General features: G+C 39.2%; 1 protein-coding gene across 1 annotated transcript in view; it reads right to left on the bottom strand.

The window, feature by feature from the left end:
• TfIIB (transcription factor IIB) overlaps positions 1-13,029 on the bottom strand; it is a 30,158-nt gene extending 17,129 nt beyond the window's left edge. Inside the window, exons 1-4 of the mRNA XM_070090953.1 lie at positions 12,893-13,029; positions 11,598-11,708; positions 5,641-5,827; positions 1,361-1,474 (exon numbers count right to left, since the gene is read on the bottom strand). Coding sequence (XP_069947054.1) covers positions 1,361-1,474; positions 5,641-5,827; positions 11,598-11,708; positions 12,893-12,945 — 465 coding nt within the window. The 5' untranslated portion in view covers positions 12,946-13,029. The remainder of the gene's footprint in view (positions 1-1,360; positions 1,475-5,640; positions 5,828-11,597; positions 11,709-12,892) is intronic.
• Positions 13,030-13,796: the final 767 nt, after the last annotated feature.

Here is a 13,796-nt window from a genome sequence, read left to right as displayed (position 1 = left end):
GCTCAGCACTATTAAGTCATAATTTGGCTCCAAAGTGGCCCAGTTGTAAGTGAAGAACATCATACAACAGAGACTTATTGCATAAGTGTTTTAAGTTTCAAGTTGTTTAACAACAAGCTTTTAAACCCTCATGATTATATATTAGGAGAAGTCTTGCCCACCAGGGCAATATCAATCGAATGAATTGATAAAGACCCATGTGAATGAACTTTTTATCAATGGGAAGCACTAAATCAGTTGGGGTCATTTAATGCCCAAAGAATGGGATATTATCAGATTTGATCCAAGGAAAGAGAAGTTAAGTTGTTCCTTGGAGCAAGAGTACCTCCCTTACCAGCATCAACCCTGGAAATGTCCCAGTGGGTAAAATTTCTCCTGAAAAGATGTCCTAAGTGTTATATGTGTTTCTTTATCTTCATAGTTTATCAGTATTGATATACCTGGTTATTTACTTAAAAAAAAAAAAGCCAGCAAACAGGGATAACATTTTAGAGATTTTTTTTTTTTTTTTTTTAACAAGTCGGCCGTCTCCCACCGAGGCAGGGTGACCCAAAAAAGAAAGAAAATCCCCAAAAAGAAAATACTTTCATCATCATTCAACACTTTCACCACACTCGCACATTATCACTGTTTTTGCAGAGGTGCTCAGAATACAACAGTCTAGAAGCATACACATATAAAGATACACAACATATCCCTCCAAACTGCCAATAATCCAAACCCCTCCTTTAAAGTGCAGGCATTGTACTTCCCATTTCCAGGACTCAAGTCCGACTATATGAAAATAACCGGTTTCCCTGAATCCCTTCACTAAATATTACCCTGCTCACACTCCAACAGATCGTCAGGTCCCAAGTACCATTCGTCTCCACTCACTCCTATCTAACACGCTCACGCACGCTTGCTGGAAGTCCAAGCCCCTTACCCACAAAACCTCCTTTACCCCCTCTCTCCAACCCTTTCGAGGACGACCCCTACCTCGCCTTCCTTCCCCTATAGATTTATATGCTTTCCATGTCATTCTACTTTGATCCATTCTCTCTAAATGACCAAACCACCTCAACAACCCCTCTTCTGCCCTCTGACTAATACTTTTATTAACTCCACACCTTCTCCTAATTTCCACACTCCGAATTTTCTGCATAATATTTACACCACACATTGCCCTTAAACAGGACATCTCCACCGCCTCCAACCGTCTCCTCGCTGCTGCATTTTAGAGATAATGTACTTAATTTCTTTTACTACACTGGCTGGCTTGCACCAAGTTACCATGACTCAATGAATGATGGTACATGTTTCCTTTTTTGGGAACACTTTGGGATATTTAATGACAAAACAAACTATACTTTCCACTCACTTGTTTGAATAAAACATTTGCTCTATCAACAATGGTCTTCGGCAGGTTGATTTTATCAGCCATGTTGCTAATTTCCCGAAAAGCATTGATAAGGGCTCTGTCTGAACTGCTCATCTGAAAAAAATTTAAATGCAATTAAATGTTGTAGTTATTTGAACAATATGTATATCAACTAGAAGCAAACTTGCACAGTGTTGTTACCACAAAATTTTTAATTAAAAAGAAATATCTGGTATTTGTGAGTGTGCATAAAGGTAGAAAGTGAACACAGAAAAGAGTAAGGTGATGAGGGAATCAAATGATTTAGATAAAGAAAAATTAGATATCAAATTGGGGAGGAGGAGTATGGAAGAAGTGAATGTTTTCAGATATGTACTTGGGAGTTGACGTATCGGCGAATGGATTTATGAAGGATGAGGTTAATCATAGAATTGATGAGGGAAAAAAGGTGAGTGGTGCGTTGAGGTATATGTGGAGACAAAAAACGTTATCTATGGAGGCAAAGAAGGGAATGTATGAAAGTATAGTAGTACCAACACTCTTATATGGGTGTGAAGCTTGTGTTGTAAATGTTGCAGCGAGGAGGCGGTTGGAGGCAGTGGAGATGTCCTGTCTAAGTTCAATGTGTGGTGTAAATATTATGCAGAAAATTCAGTGTGTGGAAATTAGGAGAAGGTGTGGAGTTAATAAAAGTATTAGTCAGAGGGCTGAAGAGGGGTTGTTGAGGTGGTTTGGTCATTTAGAGACAATGGATCAAAGTAGAATGACATGGAGAGCGTATAAATCTGTAGGGGAAGGAAGGCGGGGTAGGGGTCGTCCTCGAAAAGGTTAGAGAGAGGGGGTAAAGGAGGTGTTGTGGGCGAGGGGTTTGGACTTCCAGCAAGCATGTGTGAGCGTGTTAGATAGGAGTGAATGGAGACAAATGGTATTTGGGACCTGACGATCTGTTGGAGTGTGAGCAGGGTAATGTTTAGTGAAGGGATTCAGGGAAACCAGTTATTTTATATAACTGGACTCGAGTCCTGGAAATGGGAAGTACAATGCCTGCACTCTAAAGGAGGTGTTCAGGATATTGGCAGTTTGGAGGGTTATATTGTATATCTTTATACGTATATACTTCTAAACTGTTGTATTCTGGGCACCTCTGCAAAAACAGTGATTATATGTGAATGAGGTGAAAGAGTTGAATGATGATGAAAGTATTTTCTTTTTGGGGATTTTCTTTCTTTTTTTGGGTCACCCTGCCTCGGTGGGAGACGGCTGACTTGTTAAAAAAAAAAAAATGCATGTGTAGTGTGACCTACGTGTAAGTAGAAGTAGAAAGACGTACCTGAAACCTTGCATGTTTATGAGACAGAAAACACACACCAGCAACCCTACCATCATGTAAAACAATTACAGGCTTCCATTTTACACTCACTGGGCAGGATGGTAGTGCCTCTCTGGGCAGTTGCTGTCTACAAACCTATTACCTAGGCTAGGCAGAAATACACTATGTCAAACAAAACCTGTCTTTCATCCAATTCTGCCCCTGCTCTTCTTTGTCTTCCATAAACTCTCATTCATAATTGATAACATATCCTATGCCTTTACATTTGTACTGTAATCTAAGTAACTCGCTGTATCTTCACCATCTCTATTTAATCACTCCAAAAACTGAAGATTAATGAACCAGTTTAAAGAATACGTAACTTTTAATTGACCATTTGTCATTAGATACCCTTCTTATTGTAATTATGATTGTAATTAGCTACACAAGAAGTCTTACATAATAGGCTATGTCTAGTTCTTAAGTAGCAAGTAAGCTGTATGATTAGTTGACTGAAATGTACTGCAAAATTAGTGGCTTTCTTCTGTGCCTACTACTGTACTAATACATTTATCTACATTACAGTGGACCCCTGTTTTACGATATTAATCCGTTCATGAGCTCATCGTAAGCCGAAATTATCATATGGGGAATTAATTTTCCCCATAAGAAATAATGGAAATCAAATTAATGTGTGCAAGACACCACAAAGTATGAAAAAAAAATTTTTTACCACATGAAATATTAATTTTAATCCACACAAACTTAAGAAGACATGCACAATTAATACTCTACTAAGAATAAAATATATGACACTTGCCTTTATTGAAGATCTGGTGATGATTGATGGGATGGGAGGAGGGGACAGTGTGGAAGTTGTTATTGTTTAAAAGGGGAATCCCCTTCCATTAGGACTTGAGGTATCGACTCCTTTTCTGGGGTTTCTTCCCTTCTTCTTTTAATGCCACTAGGACCAGCTTGAGTCACTGGACCTTTGTCACACAACAGATCTGTCCATAGAGCTCTGTACCTCCCGTTCCTTTAAGATTTGCCTAAAATGGGCCACAACATTGTCACTGGAATAGTCATCAGCACAGCTTGCAATAGCTGTGTTAGGGTTCTTTTCATCCATGAAGGTTTGCAGTTCAACCCACTTTGCGCACATTTCCTTAATCCTTGAAGTAGGCATAATGGATTCCAGAAATGGCATAGGCTTCTCAGGGTTAGCCCCAAACCCTTCAAACTCTTTCTTAATTTCCATACTAATTCTCACCCTTTTTACCACAGGGTTGGCATTAGAAGCTTTCTTGGGGCCCATGGTGACTTATTTTGCAGTTACAAGCACAAAAAACACTGGGATAAGGTGAAATGTACTGTATGTATGCGTGGATGCGACCGCACTGGCTGGCTTGTAAACACAGGTGCTGAGGCCACATGTGGGACACGTCCCGGACGAATCCCGTGAGGTGAGTTTTTTAGCGTGAGGCGAGGCAAAATTTTTGCATTCAAATGTATCGTATGGCGGATTTAATGTAACGCGATGCCATCGTAAGGTGGGGGTCCACTGTATTTGTATAGCTCGAAGAAATAAGCATTATCATTATTTAACCCTTTCAGGGTCCAAGGCCCAAATCTGGAGTCACGTACCAGTGTCCAAGAATTTAAAAAAAAAAATTTGTTATTTTTTCTTGTGAAATCGTAGAGAATCTTTTTGTGAAGGTAATAAAAAAAAAGTACGAAATTTGGTGGAAAATTGATGAAATTATGCTCTCGCGAATTTTGATGTGTCAGCGATATTTACGAATCGGCGATTTTGCCGACTTTGACTCCCATTTTAGGCCAATTACATTATTCCAATCAACCAAATTCTTAGCTATTTCACTAGTATTACTTCTATTCTATCGATTGAGCACAAGAAATCGCCAAGTCAACTGTTTCAACTACAAAATAAAGTGATCGGAAATTGTTAATTTGGCCAATTTAACACAAAGTTCAAAATATTCCAATTTCAAAATAGGGTCCAGAATAAACAATGTAGGCATTCCTGCCACTAAACTAACATTTCCTCTGTTCATTAGTTATGTTTTGAGGCTTTACAAATAAATTCCATTTTTATTTTTTATTCACATAATGAATTTTTATTCACACCAAAAAATAGAAGATTTACTGTTATGCAATACTGTAATAATTGTATAAATATCATCACCATATTTGTGAATGTATATTAGACCCACCAGCTGACGTGTATTAGACGTGTGAGGTCGTTTGTTTACTCTTGAATATCGGCAAAAATTTAACATTTCCGCTACTTTGAGCTCAGTTTCAAGCCATTTCCAGTGCTAAAACCAATAAAAATCATCTCTATTTCTGTAATATGTCTTCCATTCTATCAAATGAGATCAAGAAATCGCAAATACAACTATAAAAAACATACGAAAAAACACTGCAAAGTTGCTGTTTTAATCAAAAAATCATGATTTAAGTTTTTTCTCTCATTATACACAGTGTGCTGCAGGATCTGTTTTATGTGGTGCACACATACCACATAGATGTATTCTCTCATATCTAGGCCCAAATGTACCACTCACAGTTTATCAGAGTGAGCTGAGCTCATGGCGTAGATCTACGGTTTGGACCCTGAACGTAAAGCCGTAGATCTACGGGACGGACCCTGAAAGGGTTAAAAGCTTTGTAGGGATTCTGTCTTTAACCCTTAAACTCTCCAAATGTAGATCTACGTTGGCTGAAAACAAGAGGAACTGACAAGAAAAATGACAAATTAACCAAATGTCATTTTGGAGATCACTGACAAATGACTGCAAACAATTTTGATCAAACTGGTTTAATTTTAAAACTGATGAACATTTGTAAATAGAAAATGCACTATTTGCTCACTGGCAAGTTTGTCGGTTTTCTTCTCAGCACTTCATATGAAACAATTGGGAATACATATTAAGAGTGAAATACTTACTGATCTTCGATTTTGATATTTTGTGCCCCCAAAACCATCAAAAGATGCACTACCAGTTCCTGGTCCAATAATTGTAGAGAGATCTGAACCATTGAGAAGAGGGTTTTCTGGTCCACCAACTCGAGAGGGATCACTGTTGGCTTTCTCATTACTAAAAGTGCGCCATTCAGATCCCACATCTATTACTCTGAAATTTAAAACATTTATTACTATTCAATTTAACAGATCAAGCTGAAATTAGCTTTAAATAAAGCAACTTGTATCCACATATGAAACTATTCTCTGAAATGGAGAGATAAGATGCCTACAAAAACAATGACATTAACAACAATAACAACAGCAGGAGTGATTTTACCATGATGTTTTGCTCTGTATACACAATTTTTTTTTTACCCCACCAGCTGTCTCCCACCAAGGTAGGGTGACTAGAAAAAGAAAAACTTTACTAGTTTTTCTCTTTACATTTAGTAATTTATGCAGAAGAGGTTGCTAGCCCCTTGCTCTCGGCATTTTAGTTGCCTTTAAAGACATACATGTACGTGGCTTATAGAGGAAGGATTCTTTTCCACTTCCCCATGTCATAATAAAAACGTGTTCTACGCCTGTCTTTTCTTCATTACTGTTACCTGGATTTACCTGGAGAGAGTTCTGGGGGTCAATGCCCCCACAGCCTGGTCTGTGACCAGGCCTCATGGTGGATCAGAGCCTGATCAACCAGGCTGTTACTACTGGCTGCACGCAATCCAACGTACGAGCCACAGCCTGGCTGGTCAGGTACCAACTTTAGGTGCTTGTCCAGTGCCTGCTTGAAGACAGCCAGGGGTCTATTAGTAATCCCCCTTATGTATGCTGGGAAGCAGTTGAACAGTCTCGGGCCCCTGACGTTTATTGTGTTGTCTCTTAACGTGCTAGTGACACCGCTGCTTTTCATTGGGGGGAATGTTGCATCGTCTGCCAAGTTAGAAGTATGCCTTTGTATCCAATAGGATTAATATACAGTTTGCACTCATTAAGCAGGGGAGATTCATGTCTCAACTGATTTACCAAGAAATTCTCCGTATCTTAACCTTTTTGGTGTCGGTCCCATTATATTACGACTTTGAAGCCAGTGTCGGTCCTGTAGTACTACTCTATGAGCTCAGCTCACCCAGATAAGTTGAGTGGTAAATTTGGGCCTAGATAAGAAAAAGGCAACAATTCTGACATGATCCTTTAGTTGTAGGAACACATGTTATGGCTCATACCAGCATGAGTAAAAATATGCGGTTTACTCAAACAATTGTCAAGATGTCACAAAGTCTAAACCACAAGTTTATCTAAATCCTGTCCTTATTAGTTTTGCACAGTAATAACAGGATTTCTGATGAATGCACTTGTCACTACTGCTGTTCCATCTGCAATTTCTAAGTGTATGGATAGAAGGTTCTGAGCTTTTCTGACAAGCAAGGAACTGAGCTGTAGCTGATCCATAACTGTGGATGTGCAACTTTGCCCAGGGATGGTATAAGAGATCCTCTACTTGCATCCAACCTGATGTTAGTATATAGTAATTCAGATCAAAAACCTGCCCATGTCATGGACAGTAAGTTGAATAACTCAATTGTTTGCACTTTGAGTAATGTATCCTTTAAGTCTTCAGCTGCTTTTTTGGTTACTAATGGAAGGATTCCTGTAAGTGTTTTATGCAACACCATCATGGAAAAGTTCTGAGGCATGAAATATTTATTCTGGGAAGGGTTCCATGAACTAGTGTCTCACCTCCCACTAACAGGCTATTACCTGATGGTGCTAGGAGACTAAGTAGTGTCTGATGTTAGCACCAGAGGTAATACTAGTGTACCTGCACAAGGGAAAGGATAAAACAAATGATTGTACTAGGTGCTAAAGTGTTTTAATTCCCAATTACTAGCTTTAAAACTTAAACTGACAGGGCACTGTTCCTATAAACTGCAGTTTTGTGACCCAATCAGATGACTTGTCATGCTGATGAGTAAAGCACACTGTTTTCCCATCAGACTCGTACTGAGCCTTGGGGAATGTGAGGTACACAGAGTCAATTCAAGGAATGGGTGATAAATCTAAAAGGACCTGGGAAGAGCAGCTACAACCACTGCTACATCAGACTCCAACAGCCATGTTTTGGTCAAGTATAAAATATCAAAAGAAAACTCATTTAGAACTTAAATAACATGTATGATTCTAATTTTAATTCTTATTAAGCATATAATCCAACAGCAACATTGTCTACTGGGATACTGATTTTGATCCACAGTGTTCACTTAACAGTTGCTAATCCAGATATCAAGAGCCTTCCAAACTTGCCTCTCCTACCTTCATTTTGCTTCCCTAATTCTCTTCCTAACAATGTCAAGAAAAGACTAAGAGAGACAACAAGGTCTTGCAGCCTTGAGGTTAGATAATTTCTCTTCCATCTGTTGCAGCTTTATAGCAAAATCATTCAAAATATTATAAACATCATTTACTGCACTAACCACTGCAACAATGAAGACAAATTTCACATAATCAGCTATGGAAAACTTGAATTAATAAAAACTGGATCAGAGTATAAAACAAATTCCAACCACACAAAAAAGTGAAAAACTAATGTGAGGGACCTGGGAGTGGTAATGTCTGAGAATCTCACTTTCAAAGATCACAACAATATATCTACCACATCTGCTAGGAAAATGATAAGATGGTAATTGAGAACCTTTAAAACTAGGGCTGCCAAGCCAATGATGATTCTCTTCAAAATCACTTGTTCTCTCTAGGATGGAATGTTGCTGTACACTAATGGTCCCTTTCAAGGCAGGCAAAATTGCAGACCTAGAGAATATGGAGAGAACTTTCACCGTGCGTAAGTACCATAAAGCACCTAAATAACTGGAAACGCTTAAGTCCTTGACCTACACTTCTTGGAACGCAAGTGAGAAAGATATATGATAATTTTTTTTTTTTTTCAACAAGTCGGCCGTCTCCCACCGAAGCAGGGTGACCCAAAAAAGAAAGAAAATCCCAAAAAAGAAAATGCTTTCATCATTCAACACTTTCACCACACTCACACATAATCACTGTTTTTGCAGAGGTGCTCAGAATACAACAGTTTAGAAGCATATACGTATAAAGATACACAACATATCCCTCCAAACTGCCAATATCCCAAACCCCTCCTTTAAAGTGCAGGCATTGTACTTCCCATTTCCAGGACTCAAGTCCGACTATATGAAAATAACCGGTTTCCCTGAATCCCTTCACTAAATATTACCCTGCTCACAATCCAACAGATCTTAAATCTTAAATCTTAAGAGGGACTAGTCACAAATCTTCACACGGAAATCACTCCCTACAAAAGCAGAAGACTTGGAAGATGGTGCAACATCCCCTGAATGAAAAGCAGTGGTGCCATGAGTATGCTAAGAAACAATCAATAAGTGTCAGGGGGGCCAAGACTGTTGAACTACCTCCTAGTACGTATACATAGGAGGGATTACCAAAAGACCCCTGGCTGTCTTCAAGAGGGAGCTGGACATACACTTAAAGTCAGTACCTGACCAGCTGGGCTGCGGTTTGCGTGCGGCCAGCAATACGAGCCTGGCTGATCAGGCCCTGATCCACCAAGAGGCCTGGTCATGGACCGGGCCTCTAGGGCATTGACCCTCAGAATACCCATGGTATACAAAGAAACACTTGCCACCAATGCCTCCTAACAGTCAGAACTCGTCCTCTCGTGAACATCTGATGCAAACACATCCACTGCAATTGCCAAAAACCAAAACTACGATGCCAGCTCATATAATTATAACCATCTAAATCTGCAGAGGCAGTGTGAAACCATTCACTATAATAGGAACATTTAATTGCTTCAGTATTCTTTCCACCTTTAGCCTCACACACAGGATACCCATCCTTAACTTCTGCAAGCAGTTTATATCACTGGCACATTCATGCTGCTGTTGCTGAAGAGTTTTCATTTTTCCAAACCCTAACACACCATAAAATCACAAGTTTATACAAGATTCTGCTGATTTTAGACTTATTCGATTTGATAAATTAGACACATGTGCAACTCTTGGGTATCTTTATTGAGGAAACATTTTGCCACACAGTGGCTTCATCAGCCCATACAAAGGAGAAACGTGAAGAACAAGAGGAGAATGAGGTAATCAGTCCCTCAGCCTTGAGTCAATGTGGTCAGTCCATCAATCTTGAATAGAATACAGCATATGTGCGGAGAAGTAGCTTACAAACCGTAGGCAGGAAAGGTGCAGCAGTCGTAGGTGGTGTCACATTTGTCCAATGTGGAAGTAGGTCGTGCCCAAGGGTTAGGCAAGCAAAGAATTCCCAAGTGTTAAGATCCCAAGAAGTTGCAGTGCCTGACAGGATTGTAGATGAATGGTTCAGAGAACCAACACATTGATAAATTAGACACATGTGCAACTCTTGGGTATCTTTATTGAGATAACATTTTGCCACACAGTGGCTTCATCAGTCCATACAAAGGAGAAACGTGAAGAACAGGAGGAGAATGAGGTAATCAGTCCCTCAACCTTGAGTCAATGTGGTCAGTCCATCAATCTTGAATAGAATACGGCATATGTATGGAGTAGCTTATAAACCATAGGCAGGAGAGGTGCAGCAGTCGTAGGTGGTGTCACATTTGTCCAATGTGGAAGTACAGTTTATAAGCTACTTCTCCGCAGAACTTCTCCAGGCTGAGGGACTGACAACCTCAAATTTATGACTTTAAGGGTGATGGACTGATTACATCGCCTTCACATCTCTACTGCTCCTGCCTACTTTCTGTACTCAACTGATGAAGCCTACTGTGTAGGCGAAATGTTTCGGAATAAAGTTGCCTAAATGTTGCCAATGTGTCTTACCTACAAACCCAGGGCAACTGGATCCATGTGCTGTTGGACTAGCTGACAATTCAACAAAGTGCCATTCTATGAAATTCTATGCAAAGAAAATAGGCTTCAAGTTTTTCAAGGATTTTGAAGCTGAAGGCATGTCTACTTACACAATGTTCAGGTTATTGCTACAGGAATAACTGAACATGGCTGCAGGTTGCTGAAATTTTCACGAGCCTTCCCTGAGGGCCACAGCATTATTACTGCATATCATGAATTAAAACTTTTCCAAAGTTGGTATGACATATATGCTAACCTTCATGTACAATTTTATTGAAATTGGAGATGGTCAGGTAGGGACCCCTGGTCCACTTGACATAGAATGATTCATTTATAAAAATACACTTTCATGTTATAAGATTTCTTTTTTCTTCAAAACCTTGCCCCACACACAGGAATTTTGTTTTCTGGGTATGCCACAGTTAAGGGGTTACACATTATATATTCATGTAATTTATAACTGCAGAAATTTTACACAAGAGTGCACTATACCAATTCAAAGGTAGGATTTTTTATTTAGTCAGCATCAATTTTTTTTATTTTTTAGCAAACAAAGGATAAGGAAATACAGGAGTGCATTGCTTTACAGCATTTTGCTTTATGGCATTTCGCTTATACAGCAGTTTTTAACTATACCCATTCTTTATTTATTCAGACTTCCTACAGTAAATATACTCACCACTCACTATAAGCTAAGGACAAAAATATTTTAAGGTGAGTAATGTGTGCACTGTATATGCCTTTTTTAGGCTTAGCTCTATTACTCACTTAATACATGATAGTGTAAACATGTTATCAAGCTTTTATATGCATTTGAAAGTAAAAAAAGGTTGATTCATTGTTCAGTGATTTTTTCTTTACAGCAGTAGCCCAGAACCTAACCTGCTGTATATGCGAGGTCAGTGGCATAAGGCTGTAGACCAAGTCCATCACTGTTTCTAGTTGTGCTGAGACCTAACTTGGTAACTTGCAATGTGGCATAAGGCTGTAGACCCAGTCCATCACTGTTACTAGTTCTGCTGAGACCTGCCTGTACTTAAGACTCACCTGTCTCCTACTACCAAGCCACACTCAGAACATATCTGATCTCCTGCTCGATAATCTTCAATAAGATGAGCTTCAGGATGTTGTGGGCAGCATACCTCACTTAATCTTGCTCTGTAAAATTTAATCTATATTAATTGTGAAATCACCTATACAATGTATTATATTTTCCATTAACTGTGATATACAAGGTGCAACAAACACTACAAAATATGAAATACATTACCCATAAACTACATATGAAATATAACTGTATACAAATAAATCCTTAATTTAATGGACTTTGGATATGTGGAATAAAAGCCACCTGGTTATTTGATTTAGAAAGAACAAAGTCCGTTAATTACACAATTATCCATTACCGTTACAATTATAGCAAAACAAATTCATTCCTATTCCTCACAATTGCCCTTATCTGTCACCCACTCTCCCCTATTGGTTCATTAAATTGAGGCCATCACCACTGCAATGCATTAATAGTTTCGTTGTATGTCAAGCTAAAATATTAAGAAAAAGTGGATACATGAATAATACAGGCTTTAGTTAGGAAATCTATAAATTATTTTCTGGTAATATAAATGTGTACAATTTATTGTTGTAAAATCATGAGCAAGCCTTGGTTTGTAAGAGCCAACAGGTTACTTTAGCTACCTCATAGCTCAGTAGAAGTACTAGCTAACAAATGAGAAGAACCTGGTTAAATCCCAGGGGTTTTGTGGGTTTTGCATCCTACAAAATTCTCTAAAACCTTAAGAGAAATAAGCCATATCACTTTGCTTATCCATGTTTATTAGTCACTCGGTGTTAATAATTCAGACTGATAACCCCAATGGAAATATGACAGAGTCCCTCGATGACACACTATCTTGGGTTATCCTGGGTGGCTAACCCTCCGGGTTTAAAAAATCCGAAAATATTATCTTAATACAATGTTTCATCTTTTGTTTGTTAGTTCCTTAACATTCTCGAGTGACCTTCATCACTTTCACAGCCTTTACTCTGTTTATAAGTCTTTACCAGTTACTGCCTCCATCAAGTCTGGTTAATTATTGAGACACAATTACCCCGAGGAGTGTGCAATATGATGCAATATTGCTAGAGACAGAGACCAAGGCTGACCAGTTAAGGATTTCCTTACCACACACAGCAAGTCGTGTTACTTGTGCACTATGTCCAGCTCTGGCAGAATCAATACATGCTCTATAGTCTCACAGGTCACAGTGACCAGTTAGAGCACACACTAGTGCCCACAAGACACACAAAATGAGTAAAGAATGAGAGAGAGAGAGAGATCATACCTGCTCGCCATGTTTATGTCAGGCTCACTTGAACACCCGACCATGGCTGCCATCACACCCCACAATATTTACCTCTGTTTTATAACCAAAATCACCTAGCGTTTCTTAACATTAGAGCTGCCATTCTTCCTCCTAAATACACTAGTCTCTCTCTCTCAAAAAAAGGCGTTAGCGATAACTGGATCCGAATAAATTTTAGTGTATTACTAATGGCAACTTGCCACAACCCTGTTTATTTCCTCTACCCGCGCTAAAGTTTGAGTTACATTGCTGGTGGTGCTCGTGGTGATGTTAAACAAGTTTGTTTAGGTACAGATACACATAATTAAAGTTACACAGATTATCATACATAGTAACATGTGTAAATTACCTAGGGTAACCCAAAAAAGTCAAACTGACATATTTTCATTGAGGTGGTGGTCATGGTGGTGGTGGTGGTGCTGCTGTTGGTGGCGGTGGAGATACGGTGCTGCTGTTGGTGGCGGTGGTGCTCCTAGTGCTGCTGCTGGTGTACGGTGGTGCTTCTGGTGCTGCTGCGGAAAAGAATAACAGAGCGGCTAAAAGAGGTCAATATATCTGAAATGCGTAAGGAGACACTGGTCAGAGAAATAGCAAGCATCGAACTTAAGCTAAAGGAAACTTACAGGAGTCAGGAATCGCGGGAAGAACTAAAAGCCATAAATGAAATCGAAAGAAACCCAAAGTATTTCTTCTCCTATGCCAAATCAAAGTCGAGAACAACGTCCAGTATTGGGACCCTACTTAAACAAGATGGGTCCTACACAGATGACAGCAAGGAAGTGAGTGAGCTACTCAAGTCCCAATATGACTCAGTTTTTAGCAAGCCGCTAACCAGTCTGAGAGTCGAAGATCAAAATGAATTTTTTATGGGAGAGCCACAGAA

The sequence above is a fragment of the Cherax quadricarinatus genome, chromosome 33 (genome assembly GCF_038502225.1).
Source record: "Cherax quadricarinatus isolate ZL_2023a chromosome 33, ASM3850222v1, whole genome shotgun sequence".
NCBI lineage: Eukaryota > Metazoa > Arthropoda > Malacostraca > Decapoda > Parastacidae > Cherax > Cherax quadricarinatus.
The sequence above is the reverse complement of the archived record's forward strand: the minus strand, read 5'-3'. Positions and strand labels throughout refer to the sequence as shown.